A 27,580-nucleotide genomic window follows, 5' to 3' on the forward strand; every position below is an offset into this window, starting at 1 on the left:
TCTGATTTAGTATACGAGGGTAAGAAGCTAGGCTGCAAGCATTGTGCTCTAACAGCCAACATTGTTGAGATGTGTTCTGTTCTCCGCGCAATATTTAACAAGACTTATTTCCTGCACACTCAGGTACAAATGCATCAAATATGGATCTTATGGATTCTTTAAATTTAAATAAAACTACATCATTCCTCTTCCTTTTCCTCCCTACACCCTAATTCCAACCTGTCCCAATTCAAATTCATGGTTTCTTTTTCTTTATTTATTGAACATATGTAATGTGTGTGTGTGTGCTTACACACACAACCTATTGAGTCAATTTAGCATTACTGGTGTATATATATGGTTTCAGAGCTGACCACTTGGTATTGGATAATCAATTAGGGGTCTCATCCATGGGGAAGACTAATTCTCCCTCTCTCAGTAGTAATTAGTTGCCTGTAGTTCTTTGTCTGGGATCCCATGAGATTTTCCCCTCCCACATGAGCATGTTTAGTGGTGAACTGAAGTGCTCAGGTCTTTGCAGAAAATGCATTTTTCTTTGTCTTTGAGATCATAATTACATCATTTCACCCCTTCCTCTCCTCCCTCCAGGCCCCCATATACCCCACTCTGTTCTATTTGATGGCATCTTTTTTATTGTTACATGCATACATTTTTATACATGTATGTGTGTGTGTGTGTGTATATATATATATATATATATATATATATATATATATATATCCCTAAATATAAACTGCTCAGCCTGCATAATGTTCCTCAAATGCATATTTTCAGGGATGATACTTAGGTATTAGATGGCCAACTGTTGTGCTCTTCCCTGAAAAAGACAATACTTTCCACTCTCAGCATTCCTTAGTTGTTCATAGTTCTTTGTGTAGGGTTGAAGGGACTTATCTGCCACTTTGTTACTGTTGTTGTTTTGTGTGTTTGTTTCTAAGACTTTATTATAATTGCAATATCTCTTCCTTTCCTTTCTTTCTTCCAAATTCTCCCATATACTCCTCCATATTTTTCAAATTTCATAGCTCTGTTTTAAAAATCAATTGTTGTTGCATGCAAGTTGTAGAATAACCTTTTTGTGCACTGTGAAGATTTGGTCTCACTGGTTTAATAAAGAGCTAAATGGCCATAGTTAGGAAGAAAGAGGCTAGGTAGAACTTGAAAGATAGGGAGAGAATGCTGGGATGATGAAGGATGGAGTTGCCAGGAGACACAGGGAGAAGCAAGATGAACATGCCTTGCTAAAAAAAAAAAGCACTGAGCCATGTGGTAGTACACGGATAAAAAATATGGGTTAATTTAAGTTGTAAGAGCTAGTTAGTAACAAGCCTAAAATATCAGTTAAATATTTATAATTAATAGTAAGTTTCTGTGTGATTATTTGGGAGTTGGCTGGTGGGAAAGAAAATTACACCTACCCATGCATATATAATATACACATTTATATACATAATAAATAATATATACTATATATGTATACACATATATGCAATTATATATAGAAGTATATACTACTAAATATACTTTGTTGAGTTCATGTAATGTTACCTGTATGTATGTTTTGAGGCTGACTTTTGCACTAGACAATAAATTGGTGTGCTCTTCCCTGGGGAAGACAACCTCTCCCACTTCCCGCTTTCCTCTGTTGCCTGTCGGTTTTTGTACAGGGTTTGAGACCTCATGGGCTTTTCCCCACCCAGTTTCAAATATCTGTTGTTGTCATCCTTGTCCAGCTCACATTTAGGTGGTCTTGTGAAAACATAGTTATTGAAGGAGACTCTACAAGCACTAATTTACTAAACCAGCAAAATCCCTAACAATCTATAAACATTTGTCCTTTTACCCATAGATAAGTGCAGTCTTTACACCTTTTAGTGAAACTTCATTTGCCACAGACAGAGACCGTTACGGAAAACCACAAAAAAAAAATCAACCAACAACAAAAAAGTCAAGCCTTTTCCCAATGGATACATCTAGAAAACACTCCTGCATGTAAGACTCAGGAAGCATTGCAGAGAAGGGGTGGGAAAATTGTGCTATGATGTTGTGTCTCCCAGGGCTGGAGAGAGGGTTCAGTCATCTAAAAGCAGAGTTCACAACCAAAACACCAAGAGTTTATGTATCACTAACCACCTTTGTTTTCCTGTTATTGTTAATAGATTTTCCCCCCTCACATAATATATCCTGATCACAGTTTACACATCATTTTACTCCTCCTATCTCCCCCTTCCCATCTGGATCCACTCCTTTTCTGTCCCTCATTAGAAAATAAAGTAGGCTTTTAGGGAATAATTGTGAAATATAATAAAATAAAATATAATAGAGAAAAAGCTAACACATTGGAGTTGGACAAAACAATCAAACAGAAGGAAAAGAGACCGAGAGAAGGCACAGAAACAGATCTACTCTAAGCACCAAGAATCGCATAAAAACATTCAACTAGGTTCTGGCTATTACAAATAATGCTGCTATGAACATAGTTGAACAAATGCTTTTGTCATATGATATGGCATCTCTTGGGTATTCCCAAGAGTGGTATTGCTGGGTCCAGGGGTAGGTTAATCCCAATTTTTCTGAGAAACCGCCACACTGATTTCCAAAGTGGTTGCACAAGTTTGCAGTCCCACCAGCAATGGATGAGTGTACCCCTTTCTCCACAACCTCTCCAGCAAAGGCTATCCTTGGTGTTTTTGATTTTAGCCATTCTGACAGGTGTAAGATGATATCTCAAAGTTGTTTTGATTTGCATTTCTCTGATCGCTAAGGAGGTTGAGCATGACCTTAAGTATCTTTTGGCCATTTGAACTTCTTCTGTTGAGAATTCTCTGTTCAGTTCAGTGCCCCATTTTTTAATTGGGTTAATTATCATTTTAACGTCTAGTTTCTTGAGTTCTTTATATATTTTGGAGATCAGACCTTTGTCTGTTGCGGGGTTGGTGAAGATCTTCTCCCAGTCAGTAGGCTGCCTTTTGGAGATAGAGACAGAGACCCACACTGGAGCACCAGACTGAGCTCACAAGGTCCTAATGAGGAGCAGAAGGAGGGAAAACATGAACAAGGAAGTCAGGACCACGAGGGGTGCACCCACCCACTGAGACAGTGGGGCCAATCTATTAGGAGCTCACCAAGGCCAGCTGGACTGTGACTGAAAAAGCATGGGATAAAACCGGACTCTCTGAACATGGCGGACAATGAGAGCTGACGAGAGGCAATGGCACGGGGTTTTGATCCTACTTCATGTTCTGGCTTTGTGGGAGCCTAGACAGTTTGCATGTTCACCTTCTTAGACCTGGATGGAGGGGGGACGTCCTTGGGCTTTCCACAGGGCAGGGAACCCTGACTGCTCTTGGGACTGGAGAAGGAGGAGAAGAGGAGTGGGGGGAGGGGGAGAGGGACGGGAGGAGGGGGAGGGAAATGGGAGGCGGGGAGGAAGCGGAAAAATTTTATTTTTCAATAAAAAAAAATCAACTAGAAGCCATAATATATAAACAGAGGACATGGTGTAGACCCATACATGCTGCCTCAGTTTCTATGAGTTCATATATTAATCATATTGATTTGGAGGACCTCAATTTTTTTGGTGTCCTCCATCCTCTCTGGCTCTTTCTGCCTACTCTTCCTTAGCGTTCCTTAACTCTGAGGGAAGAGATTTGATGAAGACGTCCTGTCTAGGGCTGAGTGTTTGAAAGCCTCTCACACTCTGCATATTGTCTGGCTATGAGTATCGGTATTTGTTCCCATTTGCTTCAGGAGGAAAGTTCTCTGATGATGGCTGAGCAAGGCACTAATTTGTCAGTATAGCAGAATGTCATTAGAAGTCATTTTATTATTACATCTATTTTTTTTTAGAACAAGAGTATTCAGTTTTACCCTAGATCTATGGGCTATCTAATCTCAGGTTCTTTGTCATCCAAGCTTTGCCGGGTATGAGATCCATCTCCTGGAGTGGCGCTTCATTCAAATCAGATGTTGGTAGGTTACTCCCACAAGCTTTGTGCCAACATTGCACTAGCATATCTTGTAGGTAAGACACCAATGGCATGTCAATCCAAGCTTTGTAGATGGACTGGTATTTATGTTTCTCTTTTGGTAGTATGCAGAGTATCTTCATGTACCAAAGATGCTAGAACATGGGATGAAGGCTCTATGTAAGCAAAAGTTTAACTTCTCAGTATTCAATGAGTTGTATAGGTGTTGCTTTCAGCAATGTACCTTGCCATTAGTTTGTGGAGAGCTGTCTTGGCAACAGCCTGGATTGTATGGGAATTCACATGAATTCCCTTTGGCCAACAACATTGGGTTTCATCTGAGTTTGGAAAACTTAATTAAATCATCCTCACATATGTATGTTATTTTAGAAAGTCACTTCTGTATTAGGTTTCCATACTATCCCTAAGATGGCGCTTAAATTTAGCTGTCTCTCCTTGTATTTCCTTCCTCATCACCCTCTTCCTTTGCCCTCCCTATTTGGTCATACCATTCCAGCTCCCCATTCATCCATAACTATCTAATCTAATTCTATTTTTTAATGAGCTCTATATGTCCCCCCCTAGACCTTTATTTTAGACCTAACTTCTGTGGTTCTGTGGATTATAGGTTGGTTATCATTGACTAAAAAGCTTACATTGACATATAACCAAATAACATATTTCTCTTTCTGGTTCTGGGATAACCCACTCACCATGATTTTTTTTTCTAGTTCAATCCATTTACCTAAGAATTTCATAGTTTCATTCTTTTTAACAGCTGAGTAATATTCTATTGTATAGATGTACCACATTTCCTCATCAGCTGGATATTATGAATAGAACAGCAATGAACATGGTTGAATGAATGTCTTTGTGAGAGAATGAAGCTTCATTTCAGTATATGCCCAAGGCTGATATAGCTGGGTCTTGAGATAAATCAATTCCCATTTTCCTGAGGAACTGCCACACTCATTTCCAGAGAAGCTGTACAACTTTGCAGTCCAACCAGCAATGGATGAATGTTGCCCCTGATTTCCGTCTTCACCAGCATGAACTGTCACTTGTTTAATTGATCAGACCAATTCTGGTGGGTGTAAGATGAAATCTCAAAGTAGTTTTGATTTTCATTTCCCTGATGAAGATGTACAATTCTTTAGGTATTCCTTGGCCATTTGAGTGTCCTCATTTGAGAATTTTCAGCCAAAATCTGTACCTCATTTCTTTTTTTATTTGGTTGTTTGTTTTCCTGTTACCTACCCTTTGAGTTCTTTATATATTTTGGATAGTAGTACTCTAATAGATGTAGAATTGTTATAAAAAAAAAATCTTCTCCTATACTGTAGACAGCTGATTTATCTGAACTTCAGTGTCCTTTGCCATACAGAAGCTTTTCAGTTTCGTGAGGTCACATTTATTAATTGTTGATCTTAATGCCCATGCTAACAGTGTTCTTTTCAGGAAATTACTTCCATGCCAGTGAGTTCGAGGCTATTCCCCTCTTTCTCATCTGTCAGGTTCCATATACCTAGATTTATGTTAAAGTCTTTGATCCAATGGGGTTGAGTTTTGTGCAGGGTGATGAGTGTGATTCTATTTTTCTTCTTCTACATGCAGTGCTCCAGTTTGACCAACATCGTTTGTTAAAGGTGCTGTCTCTTCTCCAGTGTGTATTTCTGGGTTCTTTACCAAAAACCAGAAGTTTATGGGTGTTTGGATGTGTTTCTGGGGTTTCAATTCTATTCCATTATTGGATTGTATCTTTCTGTGTCAATACCATAAATTTTCATTACTATAGCTTTGGAGTACAACTTGAAATTGAGAATGGTGATACCTAAAGTAGGTTTTAAAAAAAAACAATTCAGGATTGTTTTAGCTATCTGGGTTTGTGTGGGTGTTTCCATATGAAACTGAGAATTATTTTTTTAATATCTATTATGAATTGTGTTGTAATTTTCATGGGGAAAGCATTGAATCTGTAGATTGCTTTTGGTAGGATGGCAATTTTTACCATACCAATTCTACCAATCCATTTTTCATCTTCTAACCCTACTTTCTTCATTATCTTTAAGTTCTTATCATACAAGTCTTTCACTTGCATGGATAGAGTTACTCCAACATATTTCATATTATTTGTGGCTGTCAAGAAAGGTGCGGCTACCTTGATTCTTTCACTGCTTCTATTTCATTAGAGTTTATAGGTTTGTTTAAATTGATTATAAGATCTTGATTTAATTTTGGTAAATGGTATATATCTAGAAAATTATCTGTTTTCTTTTACATTTTCCAATTTGGTGGGGTGAAGGGTTTTAAAGTATGTTCTTATGAGTCTCTAGATTTTCTCAGTGTCTGTTTAATGTCCCACTTTTCTTTCCTGATTTTGTTATTTTTTATATTCTCTCCAACTTTTAGTTTATTTGTATAAGATTTTTTTTCAATCTTATTGATTTTTCTCAAAAAAAAACCCTTTGTTTCATTGATTCTCTGCCCTGTTTTTATTGTTTCTATTTTATTGATTTCAGTCCTGAGTTTGATTATTTCTTGTCATCTACTTCTTTTGCATTTATTGTGATTTGTTCCTTTCGTTCTAGAGCTTTCATGTGTGCTGTACTGTTACTAGTATGGATCTCTCTCATTTTTCTATAGAGGCACTTAGTGTTATGAACTTGCCTCTTAGAACCACTTTCATTGTGTCCCATAAATTTAGATGTGTTGTGTATTCATTTTCATTCAATTCTAAGAATTCTTTACATCTTTTTCTTTATATCTGCCATGACTCATTTTTCACTGAGTGAGACATTCAGTTCCCATGAGTATGTAAGTAGTCTATTGTTTCTGTTGTTATTGATATCTACTTTTAATCCATGGTGATCAGATAAAATGCAGGGTGTCATTTCAAATTCCTTGTGCCTGTTAAGAACTGTTTTGTATCCATGTATGTGGTCAATTTGGGAGAAAGTTCTATGAGCTACTCAGAAGAAGGGATATTGTTTTGTGGTTGAGTGAAAAGTTCTATAAATATTGGTTAGGTTCATTTGGTTTTTAACATCAGTTAGCTCAAGCATATCTCTGCTTAGTTTTTGTCTAAATGATCTATCTATTGGCAAGAGCAGGTTACTGAAACCACTGCCACTTTGCAAGCGTCAATATGTGATTTAAGCTGTAGTGGTAATTCTATTATGAATGTGTATGCCTTTCAGTTTGCTCTATAAATATTAAGAATTGTAATGTCATCTTACTTGAGTTTTCCTTTGATGACTTTATGGTGTCCTTCCCCATTTCTTAGGATTAGTTTTGGTTTAAAGCCCATTTTATTAAATATTGCGTCATGTCTGTTTTATTAGATATTAAAATGGCTACAACAGTTTGCCTCTTAGGACCATTTGCTTGGAATATCATTTTCCATCCCTTTACCCTGAGGTGATGTCTATCTTGATGTTAAGATGTGTTTCTGCAATGCAGCAGAAAAATATACCCTGTTTTCTCATTTATTGCTAGTCTGTTTCTTTTTATTGGATAATTGAGACCATTGGTGTTGAGAGAAATTACTGAGCAGTTTGTTGATTCCTGTTACTTGGGTTGGTTATTTATTTATTTATTTATTTATTTATTTATTTTGATGTTCTGGTGGTGGTGGTAGTGGTGGTGGCGGCAGCAGCATGTTTACCCTCTTTTGAATTGCTGGTCTGGGATTATTATGTGTAGTTTTCTTCAGGTTGGATTTTTCCTTCTAGTGCATTCTATAGGGCTAGGTTTGTAGACAGATATTGCTTAATTTTTGTTTCATCATGGAATATCTTATTTTCTCTATCTATGGTGATTAAAAGTTTTGCTGGGCATAGCAGTCTGTCTGTCATGTGTGTTCTCTTAGAGTCTGTAGAGTATCTATCCAGGCACCTGGCTTTTAAAGTCTCCATTGAAAAGTAAGGTGTTACTCTAATAGGTCTGCCTTTTTATCTTACTTGGTCTTTCTCCCTTGGAGCTTTCAGTAGTCTATCTTTGCACTGTGTGTTTTGATTATTTTGTGCCAAGAGGACTTTCTTTTCTGAGCCAGTCTATTTGATGTTCTGTGTGTTTCTCATCTCTTTGTTTAAATTGGAAAATTTTTCTTCTATGATTTTATTGAGAATATTTCCTGTGCCTCTGACTTGGGTGTTTTCTCCTTCCTCTACTTCTACTGTTCATAGATTTAGTATTTTCATAGTGTCCCACATTTCCTTGGATGTTTTATGATTTTCTTTAATTCAGTATTTTCTTTGACCAAGATATCCATTTTTCATGTTTCCAGTGCTTAAGATTCTCCCTTCCATTTTGTATATTCTGTTGGTGAGGATGACCTCTGAGGCTCTTGTTCTAGTTTCTAAATTTTTCTTTTCCACATTTCCCTCAGTTTGGGTTTTCTTTAATGACTCTATTTCCACTTTAAGATCTTCAACTGTTTTATTCATTTCCTTCCACTGTTTGTCTTTTCATAGATTTGATGAATTTATTTGTTTCCTCTTCAAGTACCCCTATCATATTATAAAGGGTATTTTAAGGTATTCCTCTTGTTCTTCAGCTATGTTGCAATACTCACGGCATGCCACAGTAGGGTTGCAGGGCTCTAGTGGAAATATATTGGCCTGGCTGTTATTGATTGCTTTTCATGCTGGCGTCTAGACATCTGAGTTTGGGAAGATTATAATTGTAGGTGCTGATATCTGGTCTTGTCTTTGTTGGGTGGATGTTTTGCTCTTGTCTTCAGTTTCCTCTTTGGTTCCTAGTGGAGTGTGGTGGCTGTGTTGACTGGCAAGAAATTCTTCTGAGATTCTGAGAGGTGTGGCCACTAGGGGTTCCAGGTAAAAGGTTTTTCTAGGTTGGGAGCTGATACTTAGGAATAGGGATGGAGGGATGGGCAGGAGCCTTAGGAGGGAGGAACAGAGAGTGTTCTACAAGAATTTCTTAATCCCCTGAGAACATAAGCACAAAGTGAGGAGAAGCCTTATCAAGTGGTCTGCTACAGAGCTAGGGAAGAGACCAGGCGACTGGATTGGATTGGAATAGGTTAAGATCTGCAGTTAGCCTATCTGCTTCCCTGGCTGAAGTCCACATTTTTTCAGCAATTTCATATATATCCTAAGCACAGCAAATCCTTACCTCTGAGTAATCAGAAGATATTGTCACAAAAGCATACAGAGGACTTAGGGAGAACTTTGGAAGGTTTTATTATTTGTTCAGGGTAGGCAGAGCAGCAGTAATAGATTTTCATTCCCTGTAAGTTTAATTTTAAGAGCTCATCACTGGAGGCTGCCCACTTGATTTCCAATGCCTCTCTATTCCCTTTCTCAGTTCTTCACTGTGCAGGGATAGAAAGGCATGGGTACTGATATGTATCTTCCAAAGCTGCAAGCATCAAAGAGGATGATTTTAGTAAGGTACCTTCACAAGTACATGCATGCCACCTAACAATGTTTGCTATAAATATCAACATATTTTAAAAACAAATGTTGGCCTAGGACATGAGGTGAAAGCACCTCTTGCTCAATCCCAGGAAACTGAATGTGACCCCAAGAACCCAAATCTCTAGTCTTGCATGCCTATGATGAGGCTGAAGACAGAGCTAGAATTGATCAGAAGCTTACAGGTCAGTTACCCAGGAGTCCTCGTCAAGTGAGACACTGAACTTCAGCAAGATCAAAAGCTGAGAACCAGCTCCTGAATGTTATTCTCTGAGCTCTACAAATTCACCTTGGCAAACAAGTGTGTGCATAAACACAAACATAATAATAACTAAAAATGTGCTGAAGTATTAAATGGAGGTTTTTTAATATGCATTTTACTGAGCAGAACTGTTGAAACATAAAATTTATCATAGCTAAAATCACAGTCGAGTGGCATTTCATTTATACACACTTATACTACCATGTCATGCCACCACCATCCACTGGCAGAACCACTTCATCTTTCCAAATAGAAGTGCTACAACCATTGAACACTACATGCTATTTCCTCCTTCTATAGCCCTGAAACTATCATTCCACTTTCTGTCTCAAGAAATTTGTTTACTCCATGCAACTCCTATAAATGGAAGCATGCAATGGCATCCTTTTCTGCCTGGCTTATTTCACTTAGCAAAATATCCTCCATGTTCATTCATGTTGTAACATTATACAATAGTCTTCCTATTTAAGGCTCATATTATAGCTGCACTATGTTTTCTTATCTACTCATCTTTCAGTGGACCTTGAGTTACTGGCTTTGGTAACTGTGAACAATACTGCCCTGGATAAAGAAGTGTGGACATCCCCTTAAGACTTTACTTTCAACTACTTTCAGTAGATACCCAAAGCTGCTGGAAGTGCTGGCTCATGTGTTAGGTCTATCCTTAATATCTTGAGGCAATCAGCATCGTGTCTTATTCTGATATTCATTGTATATTCTTTTTTTACATTTTTGCATTCTTTTTATTTTTTAAAAAAGAAAACAAACTATCTTTTTCATTTTCCATACCAATCCCAGTTCCCACTTCTTCCCCGCCTCCCATTCTCTCCACTTTCCCCCTCACCACACCAACCATCCACTTCTCCATACTGTATCTAGACCCTCCCTACTATATATAGGCTAAGCAAGGTATTCATCCAAAGAGAATGGAGTCTTTAAAAATGTATTTATATTATGTGTACAGGTGTTTTGTCTTCATGTATATCTGTGAACCTCTTGCATTTCTGTTGTCCACAACAGTCAGAAAGCAAAGGTGGATATTCTAAGACAGGTGTCGCCAACAACTGTGAGCATCCATGTAGGTGCTGGAAACCAAACTGGAAGAGCATCCAGTGCCCTCAACTGATGAGCTACTTCCCCAGCCCCTTTCCACATATTCTTAACATATAACTTGGAAAATTATCTTTTAAAAGAATTGCACTGGCGCACGGAATTTCAAAAAAAGTCGAAAATTTCAAAATTACTTAAAACTTAAATGTCAAAAAAATAAGACATTTGGAAATAAAATTTGTTCTTAAAATGCAGGAATAATTGAACACTGTTTTAGGCGTCTGTGAGATTACAAGGATGACAGACACATTTGCAGACATGTTCCATCACCTGCTCTTCTCGAGGTGAGAAAAACAAAAGCCTCAGTGAGCTGCACGAAGCACATCGTCTAACTTCCAGACCAATTGGCATTAGCCTGCAGGCCATTTTCAGGTCACCTCCTCTTCTTTTCAGAGCAATGGACAATATTCCAATAAAAAATCTTGGTGACAATTCACTGCAAGAATCTTAAAAATCAAATGTTAAAGTTAAAAGGCCAAAATCTACTAAATTTAGATGCTGGGTCTCTGTCGTAGGCCTCTTTGCTTTGTTCAGATACTACTGATTCCACTTTATTGGTTCTCCTTCCTGACCCCATGTTTGGTTACAGGTCCTCAGTTACCATCTGTCTCAGGTTCATGCCCACATCCTCCATAATCAAACTCATACATTCCAGGACCGACTGGAATTCAGCACTTAAAGTGTTATCTGCCTCAAAAAACCCCAAGTCTTCATTTTCAGTTCCACTTACTACATAGCTGCAAAAAAAAAATCTGTTTTCCTCATATCAAGACAACTACTCCGGCAAGACGCTACATATTAACTGTCAGAATATGTGCCTGGGAGTGACATCTGAAACACATGGTCATATTTGCACTCCCAAAGGATATGATTCTTATGTCAGTTGGCTACTCTAGAATTGGGTATCGTAGTTTGTTTGATGATTTCCTTTCCAGTTTGCTTTCTGTGGCTATGTCAAAGACCATGACTAATGCAACTTGGGCAGGAAAGAATTTATTTAGGTTCACAGGTTACCATCCAGCCTTGAGGGAATCCAAAGCAGGAACTCAAGGCAGGAAGTGAAGTAGAGAAAATGAAGAAATGCTGTGTATTGGCTTTCTCTTCATGACATACTCAGCTTGCTTTCTTATACAACCCAAGGCTAAATGCCACAACCCAAGACGACCTGCCCAGGGGTGGCACCACTCACAATGGGCTATGCTTTTCCACAACAATCATTAATTTAAAAAAAAAAAATCCCACAGGTCTGCCTACAGTCCAATTAAATGGAAGCATATTCTCAATCGAGGTTCCCTCTTTTCAGATGACTCTAGCATCTATCCAGTGGACAAATATCTAACCAACAAAGGTACTTTTTATATTATTCTTTCTCTATCAATATCGATAGCATGCATATTCCATAACGACAGTTTTGAAATTCTAAGGTACACCAGATGTACCAAACTATTAAAATGTATTACTGGGCCCTTTCCACAAAGTCACTAATAAGTGACTTTTCACTATGTGTGGGATGTTATCTAGGAATCCACACTTCTAATAAGTTCACAGAGATGCATGTGGTCTAGAGTCCATACTTTGAAAATCACAGGAGTGGAGCTTTGGGTCAGGAGGACAATCACAACCTAGGCGCTGCCCACTATTCGAGTGACAACTCTCCAGCCTTGTACTCACAAAGCAGGTCATGCTGGATGGACCTACTTGTATCTGTTACACACATATGCACATATCCCCCCATACACACACATAAGAAGTCTCATATGGGTCACAATATATTTCTATGAGCCAGTACAGCTACAAACCCTGATGGCAACACCATGAAAACTTGGTTTTTTTATCTGACAATCTTTTCTAGAAATTTTCCATGTTTGCTTTATGTCTAAGTACTGAAAAATAAAAACTACTTTTTACCAGGCTGAGGTAGGCTACAAGTTGACATGTGTCTCCTTCCCTGAAATATGCCTGAAGGACTCAAAGCGTGGCCTTATTTAGAGATAGGGTCTTTAAGGATCTGATGACGTTAGAAAGTCTTCAGGGTGGGTGTTAGGCCAAGATGATGAGTATCCTTGCAAGAAGAGGAATCTGGGGCACAAACACAAACTGAAGGAGACAGAAAGAGAAACCAGCTACCTGTAAGCCAAGAAGAGAGGCCAGGAACAACTCCTTCCCTCTGGCACTTAGAAGAAAATAAGCTTGCAAAACGTCTGCACTTTAATTTTCCAGAAGCAGGAGGGAAGTTCCTGCTGCAAATCTGTGCTCCTTCCTTAGCGCAGCCCACATAAACTGATAAGAAAATCAGCAGAAGCCTCATGACTAACTTCAGCCACCAGTCCCCTGACATCCAGGCTCATTCCTTAGCCGCTGTCTGAGGTCTTGGCCAAGGCTGACCACAGTTCTGACTTCACGGCGATTCTCATGCTTTCATGCCACTGCGAGAGACACAGGTGACTAGACTCGTGCAATTCTAAAGGTACCAATACTGTAAAATCAACCCAGGCATAAAACCCTGCAGTGCTCTACAGATACTGCCCAAGATGCAGATTAGGAAGTGGTAGAGAGGAATATGATGATAATGTACACGGGGGTGAAAAAGCTAAGGAAGGAGAATTCTGAGACAGAATTCCACACATCAACAATACAATTGTAAATATGGAATAAGAACATTATAAATTTAACCTAGGATGTCATATTCATTGCCTTTTTTCCTTGCCAGAATGAAACACCCAATGAAAAGCAGCTTGAAGAAAAAGGTTCATTTGGACTGACGGTTTGAGGTAATGCAATTTATCACAGTGGGATGGCATGTGACTAGCAGCTCCGTGGTGGTCAGAGAATATGGTACCCACACGATCACATCTCAGAGAGTCAGAGATAGGGAGTCAGAAGAAGAGCAAATCTATAGCCCTCCCAGGCATCCCATGATAGTCCAGTCCCTCTAGTGAGGCTCCTTCCCTAAGGCCTCCCAACCTCCATAGTCAGCACCACCAGTGGGGGACCAAGTGCTCAAATATATAAGCTTGTAGGAGACACATGAATCAAACTGTAACAGATGTGAAGGTGGAATGCTGAATTAGCATAACTGAGGCAGAATTTCCATGAAAATCATCACTGATGGGTGTTTTCCTCCAGGGCTACAAGAAGACTGGAATTTCTCCCCCACCCCAAAAAAAACGCAAGTAGGGAGCTATGTAGCTTCATTCACAACAGAGAAGGGAACCAGTGAAGAAACTTACTCTTAACTGCGAGGAAATAAGGAATAAAAATTCCTTTTGACAGACCATGTAGAAAAACCAAAAGCGTGATTCTTTAAATACCATACAATGTGTGTCAAACACTGAACTAGGGAACAAAAGAGAAGCCTAGGCTCCCTGTGTTCCACCTAGACTCTAATTATGTAGCATGTTATCAGACAGGAAAACTGATCTTTTCAATACAGCTCTGGTGGGTATCAAGTAACCATCCTATTTGGCTTTAATTTGCAATGATTTATCACCAATGATGTTGAATATCTTTTTATGTACTTACAAACTAGGATGCTTGTGGTGGGCAGGGACAAAGAGAGGGAGCGAGGCAGGAGAGGGGCCTGATACATTTTAAATCAGTGAAGAACAGAGCATGTTATTTTAATCAGTGGTTCTCAACTGGGGGTGGTTTTATAACTCCGGGGACTGCTAGAAATATCTAGAAACAATTTTAACATCACAACTCTGGCCTCTATTGGGTAAAAGTCAGATAGGCCACTAGGCATCATATAATACAGGCCAGAAGCTCACAACAGTATTCCCTGGTCCCAAATGTCAGAAATGTGTACACTAGAACCTTGTATTTAATAGCTTCCTATTGACTCTATGTGTAAAAACTTCCCAAGCCAAAGCACTACACAGGCAGGCTCCTGCTACCACACATCACTGTCTGAGCCACGCTCCCCATTTGCTTGTCCTGCTTCTCTCCTATGGTCTTTGACTCCTTGCCATATCCCCACATCCTCTTTCATGGGTGACACAAATCCTGTCTCTCATGTCAAGTCCTACATAGTGCACAGGTCTTCTCATTAATAAAATGTCTCAAAAAGAAACTCCTTCCATATTTTTTATAAATATGTGTACCTTTTTTTTCTGTAACAACCCAATTAGAACAAAATGATTCCTTTGATTGACAAGTATCTATCTCCTCCACTTGCAAGTAAATTCCATGAGGATAAGAACAAAAACATTTATCATTATAAATTCAAAATACTGTGATACCTTTTAAATTGTATCATCATAATTAAAGCTTGAATATTATCTATGTGAAAGGATTTTTAAAGTGTACAGTAGAAAAAGATGCTACGTAAACTCCAACCAATATTACTAGGAGGTAGGGCCTGAACTTGTCAGAAGCCACAGTAAGAAAACTTTCAAAGCAGTGATTAAAATTTTCACACCAATGATAAAGGCTAAACAAGGCTTTGGAGTGCTGAGGAGTGAGTAGATGGTAAGAGACGGGAATAGAGGTTACATCCTCAGGGTTGGGGGTGCAACTCAGTTGGTAGACAGCTTGCACAGCAAGCCTGGTCACCCTCCCTCGACTCAGTGTGGTGCTACCCAACTCTCCTCCTAGCTCTGACATGTTAGAGGCAAGAGGATCGGCATTCAAGGGCAAATTCTGCTACACAGCATATGTGAGAACATTAGATGAGAGAGAGAGAGAGAGAGAGAGAGAGAGAGAGAGAGAGAGAGAGAGAGAGAGAGAGAGAACATCTTCGCTGTGGGGGAGAGAAGTGAAGGAGGAAAGAGAACTGGGAACACTGTGACATTTTTATGTTCAGTATGTGGGGACTAAAGGTTTTGCTTTAGTTTGGACAGTCAATGTCACCTAAAAGCCCACGTGTTAAAATTCCCATGCCCTGAGTGAGGCTACCGGGAGCTAAAGTAGCCTTCAGAAGGTAGGGACCTATTGGAAGGTGTCCAGAACTATGGGCCCTTCTCTTTTACTTGCTGGTAATGGGAAGATCTGTTTTTCTTTGACATTCCCTTATGACATGTAAGCTGCCTTGCCCCCGGGACCAAAAGACTGAAAGCTCTAAAATTATGAGGAGAAATAAATTTCTCCTGATGAGTTGATTATCACAGTTACTTAGTATTGTAATGGAAAGCTGGCTAATTAAGCATATCAATTGGTATGTTCTTAGAAGAGATTGAACAGAAGAGAAGCAGATATTGTTAAACGACAGGTGAGCCGGGGACAATGACGATGCCTAGAGTCTCAGAAGCCTAGGGAAGGAGGCGGGCTGTGAAAGGAGGATGGTGCTCCTAGGGCTAAGAGCATAGATGAAGAGGGTGCAGGCCCAGGTCCACAGTGAAGTTGGAGTAGAAAGAAATTTAGTTGTCTGATAACTTTATTGCTTCTGTGAAGAATAACTGATGCCACTGGAGATTTTATTTTAAGTAGAAATTTAGATCTGTAGGTTTGTATTATTATTTCCCTCATTTAGCAATGAAGTTAATATAACTCTCTCCCTGTGAATCATTCTCGTGGCAGAAGGCTTTCAGACACATCAATCTTTTATTTCCCTGTAATTCTCTACATTTAGGAATTCCGTGAAAGGTGATTTTAATTGGTTATATGGATGAGCATCTCTAATAAAATGTTTAAAAAAAAAAAAACAAGAAACTGTGGTGATAGTCACAGCACAAGCTAGATCAGGTGGCAAGCGCCTATATGTAAGATAGGGGAAGGCGGGAAGACAGTGAGTTCAAGTCTAGTATCTGCTACATAGTGAGGTCAATGCAAGTCTGAACTTGAGCGAAAGACAGCAGGACTTTGTCAGACAGAGTTTAATGGGACAGAAACCTCTTTGGGATTCTGACCACAGAGGGGTGAATACAGGTGAGTAATCACTCAACAGGGCTGCAAAGGCCAACACAGCAAGCTGTAGATGAGTCTCCATGAATTACTCCGCCCCTTTCAAAGGCAAGAAAGGCTGCTGAGACCCAACACACCAATTCAGTTAAAGGCTTAACTAGCCGATAACGGCCTCTACGGGGCATGATGAACTCTGACCCAATGTGCTAGCTTTTCAGCATCTCACAGAACTGCAGAAACAATACAATGTAGGAAGTCGGCCTCTTTCACACCTTTGACTTCCAGGATTCACTCATATCTAACAATTTAATGTGCAGTCAGAATCTTAGCCCCAAGGCATTCTGGCACATCGAGTTTAGATGCCCATTTTGTTACAGGAAGTCCTACCAAGAGTGTGTGGGATAGATGCAAAGGCTCAACCACATTCAACTGTACAAATGCACTGTTTACACCAATCACTTTTCTTGACTCAGCTGGACCACTTGCTGACTTGCTCTGTGTACATATTGCTTTTTTTTAAACTTATATAGCCTCTTCTATTACATGAATAAAAATCAATTTTCTGACATTCATTTTGTAGGTAAGTCTAAAAAATTATTTTTTTAAAATAGCAAAACTGTCTCTTTGAGTCTTCCAGGCTCCAGTGCTGTCCCATGATACACCCCATGTCCAGTCCAGGTGACAAAGTTTCCTTTGCTTACTGATCCCTTTTCCCCTGGACTTGCTCATAAAACTTCGAGGCAATAAAATGAAACAAAACACTGTGAACTGAGAAAGCCCTGGAAATGGAAAACAGATGTAGGATGTTTTTAATTCTCATTTAATAACAACTACTTATTGTTCTCATTTTATAATAGTCTATTTCCCAACCTATGACATTTTAGCTTCTTGGTAGATGTATACATTTAGTCAATGTCAATTAATATGTAAACTCAAACATTTTTCAAGAACACAAAAATTTTCAAACTAAAACATGAAAAGAAAAAATGAAATATTAGACCTTCTAAAAGATCAAAGGGGACTGGGGAAGGCTCTTGAATAGCCAGCATTGGTTGTATCCTATTTCAGCTCTTTTTCTTTTTTCTTTCCTCAAGAATTGAATGTGTCCTTAGGATCCTATGAGTAAATAAATGACTTCAGCAATGTGTCTCCAGGTCCTTTGCTCCAGAGACAGAGGCCATCCGGCTCAGATCAAGGAGTCAAACGTTGTAAATCTGCAGTGCATATGAGATTTGTGATATGAGCTGAAAGGCTCCAGGAACCTAACGCTAGCTCAGGTAACAAGAAAACTGGTGTTTTCAGCTAGCAAGGGTTTGCATTTAAGTGCAGACCCACAGCGCCAGGCAACAACTAGCAGTGATCCCCTTGCAGTTCTGCTACAACTTTACCACTCACAATTACACCAGACACTGGAAAAAGACACGTTTAACTACAGGTTATCAGGTTTGCCATAAAAAAAGCAAACTGTTCCTATTCCAATTATGCATTGCCACAGGTAAGTATGATCTGAAGCAATTTATTGATAGGTTACTTTCAAAGGAAAGAGTCAAGAGATTCTAATAGCCAGCAAAAATTAAGCTAAGGTCCTGGGAGTAAACAATATCTGCATCTGGTGTTGGGAACGGAGAATGGTCTGCAGTTAGTGCAGTTCTATTGGTACCTGGGGTGCCAGTGAACTGTTCCCTTTAAAAATGGTTAGTTTGTGTTATGCGAATTCTTCCCTAACTTTTATATGCTATAATAATAAAAATAAAATACTAAATTACAAAAATGAAGCCTGGGTACAGCCAACTTCACAGTGTCTGATTAGCATATGTAGTGACCCCGAATTCAATCTCCAGCACAGAAACAGAAATGAAGGGAGGGAAAAAAAGGAAGGAAGAGAAATGCATCCTGACAGCAGCGCTCTATGAACCTGCTGAGCTGTGCCAGCAGCTGCCTGTGTGCATTACTCTCCAGGCTAAATTCCTAGAGCTGTGCTTCCTCCTGTGGGGCATTCTCCACACCTGCTACACTTTCCAGGCTCAGCCTCGGGACAGATAAGGACCTAATCAGGGGCCATCTACGCGAAGGATCTGCCACTTTTGTTGTTGCTGTTGGAGATAGGGACAATTTCAGCAACAATAAAAATGCTGTAGGCTGGAGGGTTTTGGTTTAGTTTCCATTCAAAATAAAAATAGCTGTCGTAGATTAAAAACAGGCATAGCCATCTATGGACTTACCAGTCATAAAAAGCTACCCAGAGGGTAGGGATGGGGTTAAGAATGAACTCTGTCATCTCAGGCTTACCAGTGATGATGTCCCTAGAGAGTATGTTAGTGACAAGTGACGGCTCTGTGGACAATGATGCATCAGGACACATGACTTGTATTTTTTCTTATATGCATGCTACACTATGATGCCAACCTTATCTTACCTTCTTCATCTCTCACTTAGAGAAAAGGATACTTTTGTATTTATTTAGATCATTGTCATTACTGGTTGTCAACAGAAAAATCAGAGTTTCTTGACCGACAATGAAAGATATTTGAAGGTATATTTTAAATTTTTATTCATTTGACATGTGTGTGTATGTGTGTGCGCGTGCATGAGCATATTATATACATCATGTGTGTGAAGAAGTAAGCCTGTGGAGGTCAGAAGAGAGTATCAGAGCCTCTGGAACTGAGTTACAAACACCTGTTAACAACCATATGGAGGCTAGAAACTGAACCTAGGTCCTCTGCAAGAGCAGCTAGTGCTCTTAACTGCTGAGCCATACTTCCAGCCCCTGTGGAGAGGTTTAAGTGGCTCTGTAGAGAGGACTTGATGCCTTCCAGTCAAAACCTCACCTCTGTGGCTGACCCAACCCAGATCCACCTACTGTCAACACAGCTGCTTTTTCCATTCCCCATACCCCTTCCAAGGAGAACCTGCTGACTTCCCATTTCATGGTACCTTCCACTCTGCTCCCTTCACTAATCTTGTCAGTATTATCTCATCATTATAGAAATAGAACTAATGCTACAGAATATAGAAGTTCTAGTTATGATTTTGTTTAGGATGCTGCCTTAGACATAGGGTTGTTTCTGTTTGTTTGTTTGTTTTTTACCTGTTTGGCCTATTATTTAGTTTTTTATTGGGTGGGCATTGAATAAAGGAGGATATAACCTTTTCAAATCCAGGGGGCATCATGAATATAAAACTAGACCTCTAAGCTTCCATAACCATTCCCAACAACTCAGTCCAGCACTCTAGGCTTCTGGATGGTAGGCTGCCCTTACAAAAACAGGATGTACCATGTGGAATCATTTGTATGTGCATGTGTGCTCATGTGTGCACAAGTGTGGTGTGTCTGTATGGGTGTAGAAACAAACTTCTAGATGGGCTGTAAACTGACTTGCTTGTAGAGACTTGATTCTGTTTTGAGTTATATAGACTCATTTTCTCTGGAACATCTGAAAATTTTAAAAAGGGTAAGAGTAGATGTTTTTCCTTCTTGAATTACAAAATACAAAGCTGAAACACATATTAAATGGAACGCAAGGAAGGTATGGAAATTATACCTATAGAATCATAGTGGGATCTTACTGAATACCTTCCCAAAATCTGTATCTCCTTTCTATTTCCATTTGCATAGCTTGGTTGCTTTTTAAACCTCCCTTTTATTGGGGTTCCCATGTGCCAGAAATGACACAAGGAAATACATATGAAGTTCAGTAGCTCTTCTGTGATATAACAAATGCAACAGGCATGTTATAGTAAAGAAGCATGAGGTTGAGATACGCTAGGCAACTTGCCCACAATGTGAGATGAATTTGGGAAGCAAGGCTGAAAAAAAAAGATAAAAGAAAAGAAAAAGAAAAATCCCACTGTTGCCCTGGTGGTACATGCCTTTAATTTCAGCACTTGGGAGACACAGGCTAGAGGGTCTTTGTGAGTTCGAAGCCAGCCTGGTCTACAAGGAGAGTTCTAAGACAGCCAGGGCTGTTACACAGAGAAATCCTGTCTTGAAAAAAAAAAAAACAAATAGAAAAAGAAAGAATAGAAGGAATGGCAAAGAGGAAGGGATGGTGGGAGGGCAAGAGATAAGGGGGGAAAACTCCCTAGAGACCAGAAGATAAAAAAATAAGGGTCTACGTTTGAGAAACCGGCAGCCCAGAGGCGGGGGAGGGGGCTTTTAACACAGTTTTGGATGATTCCTTTCCTGTTTCATGTCCAATTGTTGGACATTTTCTCAGAGATTGAAACATTTCATCCTACAGGGAAGCTTATTAAGCCATAATATAAACAACTTGAAATAACTTCAGGAAGTCCCTGAAACTGACCAGATTCACTGGGCCTCTCGCTAAGAGTCTCTCTCATACAAGCCAAGCTTCCAAGTAGACTCTAAGACAAGACAAGCTACCTCGAAGAAGCAGAAACCAGCCTAGCTGCATGGAAGAGGTTTGGACCAATTGAGTCACTTGGAAAGAACTCTCTCCATCCTGTTGGGCTGCCTGCGGGCTCTGCAGTGTACTCCAGGTTCACCCAGGCTGAGGTGGGCTTTAGTGAATGCAGCTGTCAGTCATTTCTGCTTCTGCAAGTAACCTCTCACCCACATTCTTGTAAGTATTCCCAAATGAAAATTACTGTTCACCGAGGTAGACTTTGGTGGCATCTGTACTTTGGTAGGTCATGGGCTTCCTATCTGAGGTGAGTAGATATGTGTGTAGCATCTTCTCAGGAAAAATTTTGCCCCACAAAATCAATCCACACAGAAGTCAAAACTCAAAGGAGACAAGCATCAAATTCATAATAATCTCCGTTTCCCTATCTAAGATGAAGAAAGAAATTGCCGTCCACTGTCTACCTTGCCTCAGCTCTCCTGTTACACCACAGTACAAAGGGTTAGCCATGTCCCACTTTTAATCTGGTCATATGCAAATACAAAATAAAAAAACTGTAATTTGCTTTATTGAGTGCTATTAGTAAACAAGCAATCACAATGGGTCAGCTTTCTCGTTTCACCAAGTTCAGGAACTCAGGCTCAACTTTGATGTGACATTAAGTCCACAGCTATTAGTTTTAAAATATTACAAGATTACAAACCTTCCCTCACTTCTAAGGACTCCCAAATCTTCCATAATAAGACAGCAAGTGTTTGACTGAGTATTACAGAGTATCTGCAGACCCCAGCTCCCATTCTTAGCCACTTGATACCTATTGTCATCTGTTTGCGCCTTTGTCAGTGACAATCATCCTTAGAACATCCACAGCCTCACCAAGACACGTTGTACATGGCACAGCACTGTGTAGGCAACACCTCCCATTCCAGTTGGTGGTCGGCAAAACATGACTAGTGGTTATATTATGTAGCAGTACTTCACCATCGTAAATAGCCCCAACATATCACTTTCCATTCTCCATATGCACTGTGCTGTCTAATAGGAGAGTAGTAATCTATGGGAGCTGCTCACACTCTCTCTTTACATCAGGATTCTACTGCTTTCACAGCACAGCGGGTGTACAAAGGGCTGCTAAGTTGTTTGAAGCATTTATGTTTCTTCTAGACAAGGAAATGGGATGTTCCTTTGGGTTAGAAACAGGGACCATTTTCCCCAAGACAGTGTCAAAAGTTAAAAGACAGAAACTCCCATAACTTTATGACACAAAATCAAACCAGAAACTCTCTCAAACCTGGGGAACATGAGAGGAAGAAAGGAAGAAGGGAGGGAAGAAAGGAAGGAAGGGAAGGAAGAAAGGAAGGAAGGAAGGAAGGAAGGAAGGAAGGAAGGAAGGAAGGAAGGAAGGAAGGAAGATAGAATTCTTCACTCATTACCTATCAACAGTTCAAAAGAAGTGTAATTCTGTGAGTTATTCCTTCCGGTTTGAGTACTGATGATGCTTCAGTCAATAACCCTGTCTGGGGTTATTTTTCTAACAATACTGCCACTGGAGTGTTCCCAATTTCTAGATGACAAATCTCTCAAAATGTAAGCATGGAGATCAAATGAGACTCACAAGTCAGTGAACATTTACCGTAAGCCAAGAAGTCCCAGCAACAGTTCATTCACAGACTTTCCCTGATCATATACAGAGTATTATTTCTCAGACTGGCAGTGGCAGCCACTACCATATCACCTACCTACTGTGCTGTGGGAAAGGAACACTCTCAAGCCCTTCCTCAGAGCTCAATCAGAAACTGGATGGACCCAGCAATTCCAGGACTACCAGGCCTTCTGGATGCTTCTGAGGGGGCAAGTGGGGAGAGTGTGGATCACCGAGGCTTCCCACAAACTCTTACACCAAATGTATAGGAAATGCAGCACTACCAGTTTTGTATAAAAGACAACAAAAGTTCACTGTGATTATTGGTGTAAAGTCACACTGCTAACAGATGACAGAACCCAGACCCTGGCTGGATTCAAAATTGGGTATTCTTTGTCTGGAAAGCACCACTTCACATAGATGCATGAGAAACAGCCAGCCGGATCAAACTGACTTGGTTCTAAAAGAAACACAACCAAGGAAGACGAGAGAGAGGGTACGTAGGGTCTACATATGATAACTAGGAAGTCTGGATGCCTCCTAGGGCACAGATCACGGAGAGCAAGAGAGCGAGCGTGCCTGCGGGGGGCACTTCTCTGAAGTCCAGCTAATTCATCCTCTGGGTGCAACCTGTTTTCTCTTTAAGACTCGCTCTCTCCAAAGTGCCTGCCTCCTTCGCACAAGCCTCCCCAGAAACTCACTGCTGCAGTGATGGGAGGATGCTTCCCACCTCTCCCTTCTCCTAGGGCTGACTAGTGGCTTCTCCATCACTCCCAGGGCATCATTCAATCTCTCCCATCTGCGTTTTGATGATTTTGGTCTCTTCTATTTAGTACGGCCAGTCTATAACAGGAGAGGTGTTTCTACTTTCTCCATCACCCCACAAGGTAGTTCAAGACAGGCACTGATAAATGAGCATGAAATGTTTGTTACATAAACACATGCAATACAAATCACCCTCCTGGTTATCTATATCTTTCCTTCTCAATATGTTATTATCTCACAAACCAGAATTCATGGAGGATTAAGATATAGTTTTAAAACCATGAGTTTTGTAAGGAATTCCAGAGCTTATAGCTGAAACCACCCCCTTTTTCACTCTGGGACTCTGCTCTCCTCTCCTCCCTTCTTCTCTCTGCTTTACCATTCCCTCTCTTTTCCTGAGCCACCATTTTATTAGCTCTTTACTTAAGTACGTCTAGATGGGCAAGAACATTCTACTTGTTGATCTGCGCTTTCCTTTTGTTTTCTTGACATAAAACAGTTCATCTGTGTCTGAATTTGTTGTCGAGAGTCTATTCCATTTATAACAGCATCCGGTCCAATTAGACTGGGGCAGAAAAGAGTGCAAAGCTCCCGCCAAAGAGAGTGTGTTTACATCCCTGCCGACATCCTTGAATAATTGGCATGAGATTTTAAGGAGGCTGTGGCTCATCCCGCAACTGGACAAAATATAGGCACAGATGCACTCAGCTAAGTAATTGGATTCACTACCTGGAATATTTAAATTGTTTTCAGACACTAGAAATTGGCTTAAGAAGATTAAAGTAAAATACCCGGGAGGATAACAGGCTGTAATTTACGAGGTGGGAAATCTTCTCAGTGAGAAGACCGGCTTATTCTCCTACAGCTGCTTCTGATGAGAGATGTATTCATCACTAGGACTTAATTTCTTTACAACCTGACAGCTCGGGTATATTCAGGTGAGTTGTTCTACCAAACCTTTTTGGATGACACCCAGGAAGCTAAATTGATAGCGTAATGTGCACCCCATTCGCGTTTTCAGTAAGAATTCTTTAAGTGTTCTGAAGACAACTAGGGTAGGGGAAAGGGAGAGGTCATGAGAAGTCCTGGGATCTGGACTGTAGGTGAAGCAGTGGAGTCCCAGGGCTGGACAGGATCTGTCCTATACAGCAGAGGGTGCAAGTAGATCAGAGGGTGAAGTTGGGAGTCTATTTCCAAGTAAAGACTTAAGCAAGCTCATTTATCAAAACCTGGCCCTCTCTGCAGGCCCATTCTGGGCTCCTCGGTCCTAACAGCTTTTCATTTGCTCACTAACCTGCCTCTAGTCTGCCCTCTCCAGCCCTTTCCAAGGCCCCTCACTCTGGAACCAGGCGCTAAAGTTTGGCATCAACGACCACCTGTCGGCTGTACTGCTGTGTCTTCTGCCGAGTGGCCAGCATAAAAAATGCTCAAGGGCTATCGGTAACTGCAAGGTGTTGGAACTGGGTGGTAGGTATTCCTTCTTGAAAGAGGGCAAAGGAGGTAACAGAGCTCCTTAGCCAGCCGAGAGGAGTGCGTCTAGTTCTTTCCAGCGTTATCCAGCTGGTCCTAACTTCACGCTCTTTCCAAACTCTCAGGACCCAACACCGAGTAAAGCCTGTCCCTCCAGCTCCACTGGCCCCAAAGACTTAAATCCCTCAGGAGGCAGGCGCTGGCCAGACCCAGCAAGGATGTCAACTCCAAATCCCCTAGGAGGAAGAGAGCGCGCGCGAAGCTGTCACCCTCTGTCACCCAGCCGGGCAGCTGGCAACCTGTGCGCCCCGGGCTGCCCGCGCCCGCTCGAGCGCCCCATTGCATAACGCGCCCCTCGCCCCACCCCCACGCAGCCCGCCCTCGGGTGCCCGGCCCGCGCCCCACCGCGCCGCCCCTCACTTACATCATCCCACTTGACGAATTTGGTGCCCTTCTTGAGGCTGTCGGACACGCACACTGGCTTGAGTTGCAAGGCGTGCACTCCGGGCTGTGCCCCAGCCATCTGGGCTCATCGGGGTTCCGGGCAGCCCGGGCGAGCGCAGCGGGGATGAGGAACGGAGCTCCGGGCACGGGCGGGCTCGGCTTTCGGCTCAGCAGGCTCTGGGCTCCGCTGCCCGCCGGCCTCCCGGCCTCTTGGCCTCCGCACCTCTGGCCGGCACCGCTCAACAAGCGGGACGCGCGAGGGCGCAGCAGCCGGCCATGCCCCGGGCGGGACGCAGGGTCGAGAGCCCGCGGTATCTGTGCTGCCTCAGAAGACGCGAAGGAACAGAGCCCGGCAGTGCGAGCCACCCGCCGCCGGATCCTGCTTGGCCGCCGCCTCGAAACGCACCATTCAGCACATCCTCTGTGCCCAGAGGGAGCGCGCGAGTGACACGCTCCGGTCCCCTCCTCCCTCCGCTCCTCCCGCCCCTGCTCCGCCACCCTCGCTCGCGGTCCTCCTCCCCCAGCTCCTTGCCCAACTTTGAGCTCTGGGTCAATGGCGGGAAGCGGGGACGCAGCGGCACCTCCCGGCTCCCGGGCCCCACTGCAGCCGACGCCTGCGCCACGCGCCCTCTGAGCATGCCCCGTGCCGGTGGCCGGGCTGATGTTCCCGGGGCTTTTCCGATTACCAGGGTGAGAACCAGGATGTTACCTTAGCGGATCCTAACCTCTAAGAAAAGAAAAGAAGGACGTTGGTGAGGAATGGGGGAGAGAGCCTTTGTCTTTCCTTCTTACTAGTGCTCACCAGTCTTTTCAAAAAGAGGGTTATTATTTATATAGAGAAGCACTTGAGAGATTAAAAGCAAAAACTCCATAGAAACCTCACCCCACCAGAAAGTGGCTAGTCTGGATGGAAAGTTCATCTGGGGGAAACAAAGCTTTAATTTCCCAAGGATGACGAAAGATGTGGGGAGCGGGAAGGCGTGGGGATCATATAGAAACATAGGTGCCAGGATATGTCTTCACTCCCAAGGTTGATAAGGCAAGGGTTTGAGAGGATGGGGAACAACTGGAACCTTCATCCATCACAGGGGTGGAGAGTGGGGAGTAACGTGGTAAACCCACTTTAGAAAGTAATTTCTGTGTAGTGTTAAACATTTACTTATCACAAAATCCAGAAATTCTACTTGTAAGTTTTTGCTCAAGAAAACCAAGAACATGCACACACACACACACACACTTGACCAGCAATGTTAAAGGCAACTAACTAGAGAGACAAGCTCTTCGTGTGTTCCCCAAATTAGAATACTATTCCATGATGAGAAGGGACAGACACTCAAGAACAGAGCCATAAATGTACGAAGTTTAAGCTTAGTGAGACAAACCAGACAAGAGTGTGCAACAAGATGCTGCCTTTAGGATCTAGAGGATAGGTGAGGTGTTCTATGGTGACAGAAAGTAGATCAGCTAGGTGCCTGCGGCCAGGGGTGGGCAATGATTGGCACAAAAGGCAAACGGGGGCTTTTGAGAATGATGGAAGAAGCTTCTGTAACTCTGTGTTTACAAATGGCAAACCTCTCAAGACCAGACACATAAAATGAGTGAATTTTGTTGTAATAAAGATTACCTTAAAGGCCGATTTTAGAAAAGAAACTGTATGAACAAGAGGTTCTGGTAAAGTGGTCTAGGCAGTCTCGGCACTTGGCAGCAAGCCTGAAAGTCTCAGTTCCATCCCCCAACTCCACATGGTGAAAGGAGAGAACTGACTCCCCAAAACTGCACTCTGACCGGCACACCTATACCATGGCACACTAGGGTAAATGTGTGTGCTCGTGTGCATGTAAAAAGAAAAAAACAGGGAAGCATTAGTTTCATTCTTCCTTCTCCGTGTGCTTAGTTCCCGCGTCTCTGTGGATCATAGTTTATAAACCCCATCAAAAGACTACCAAATATACCTGAAAGGAGGGTGTATCCCAGACTAGATAGCTTGCCTTAAATGCAGAGACTACTGGTGTGAACCCCAAGTACCACTTAAATATACATAGGTAGACAGACAGACGGATGACAGATTATCAATAGATAAGATGGATAACCAGCAATATTCTTGGAACTATCATAATTAAAACCACTAAATCCTGTCATCATTGGAGGCCTTGTCTTGTTCTTGGAACAACTTGCCATAAAAAAATAAAAAGCATTACATGACTATCTCATTTCATTCTGATGCTGCGTTACCAAAATAGAATAGGAACCTGAGAGCCATAGTCCTTCAAAAATAG

The 27,580-nt window shown here is 41.4% G+C and overlaps 1 protein-coding gene across 2 annotated transcripts in view; it reads right to left on the minus strand.

The window, feature by feature from the left end:
- The window catches only part of Plcb1 (phospholipase C beta 1), a 660,438-nt gene extending 634,679 nt beyond the window's left edge, over positions 1–25,759 (minus strand). For both annotated transcript variants that reach the window (XM_057780532.1, XM_057780533.1), the window contains exon 1: positions 25,285–25,759. In XM_057780532.1, the coding sequence (XP_057636515.1) occupies positions 25,285–25,383 (99 nt within the window). In that variant the 5' untranslated portion in view covers positions 25,384–25,759. The remainder of the gene's footprint in view (positions 1–25,284) is intronic.
- Between the last annotated feature and the right edge of the window lie 1,821 nt (positions 25,760–27,580).

The sequence above is a fragment of the Chionomys nivalis genome, chromosome 9 (assembly GCF_950005125.1).
Source record: "Chionomys nivalis chromosome 9, mChiNiv1.1, whole genome shotgun sequence".
NCBI classification, from domain to species: domain Eukaryota; kingdom Metazoa; phylum Chordata; class Mammalia; order Rodentia; family Cricetidae; genus Chionomys; species Chionomys nivalis.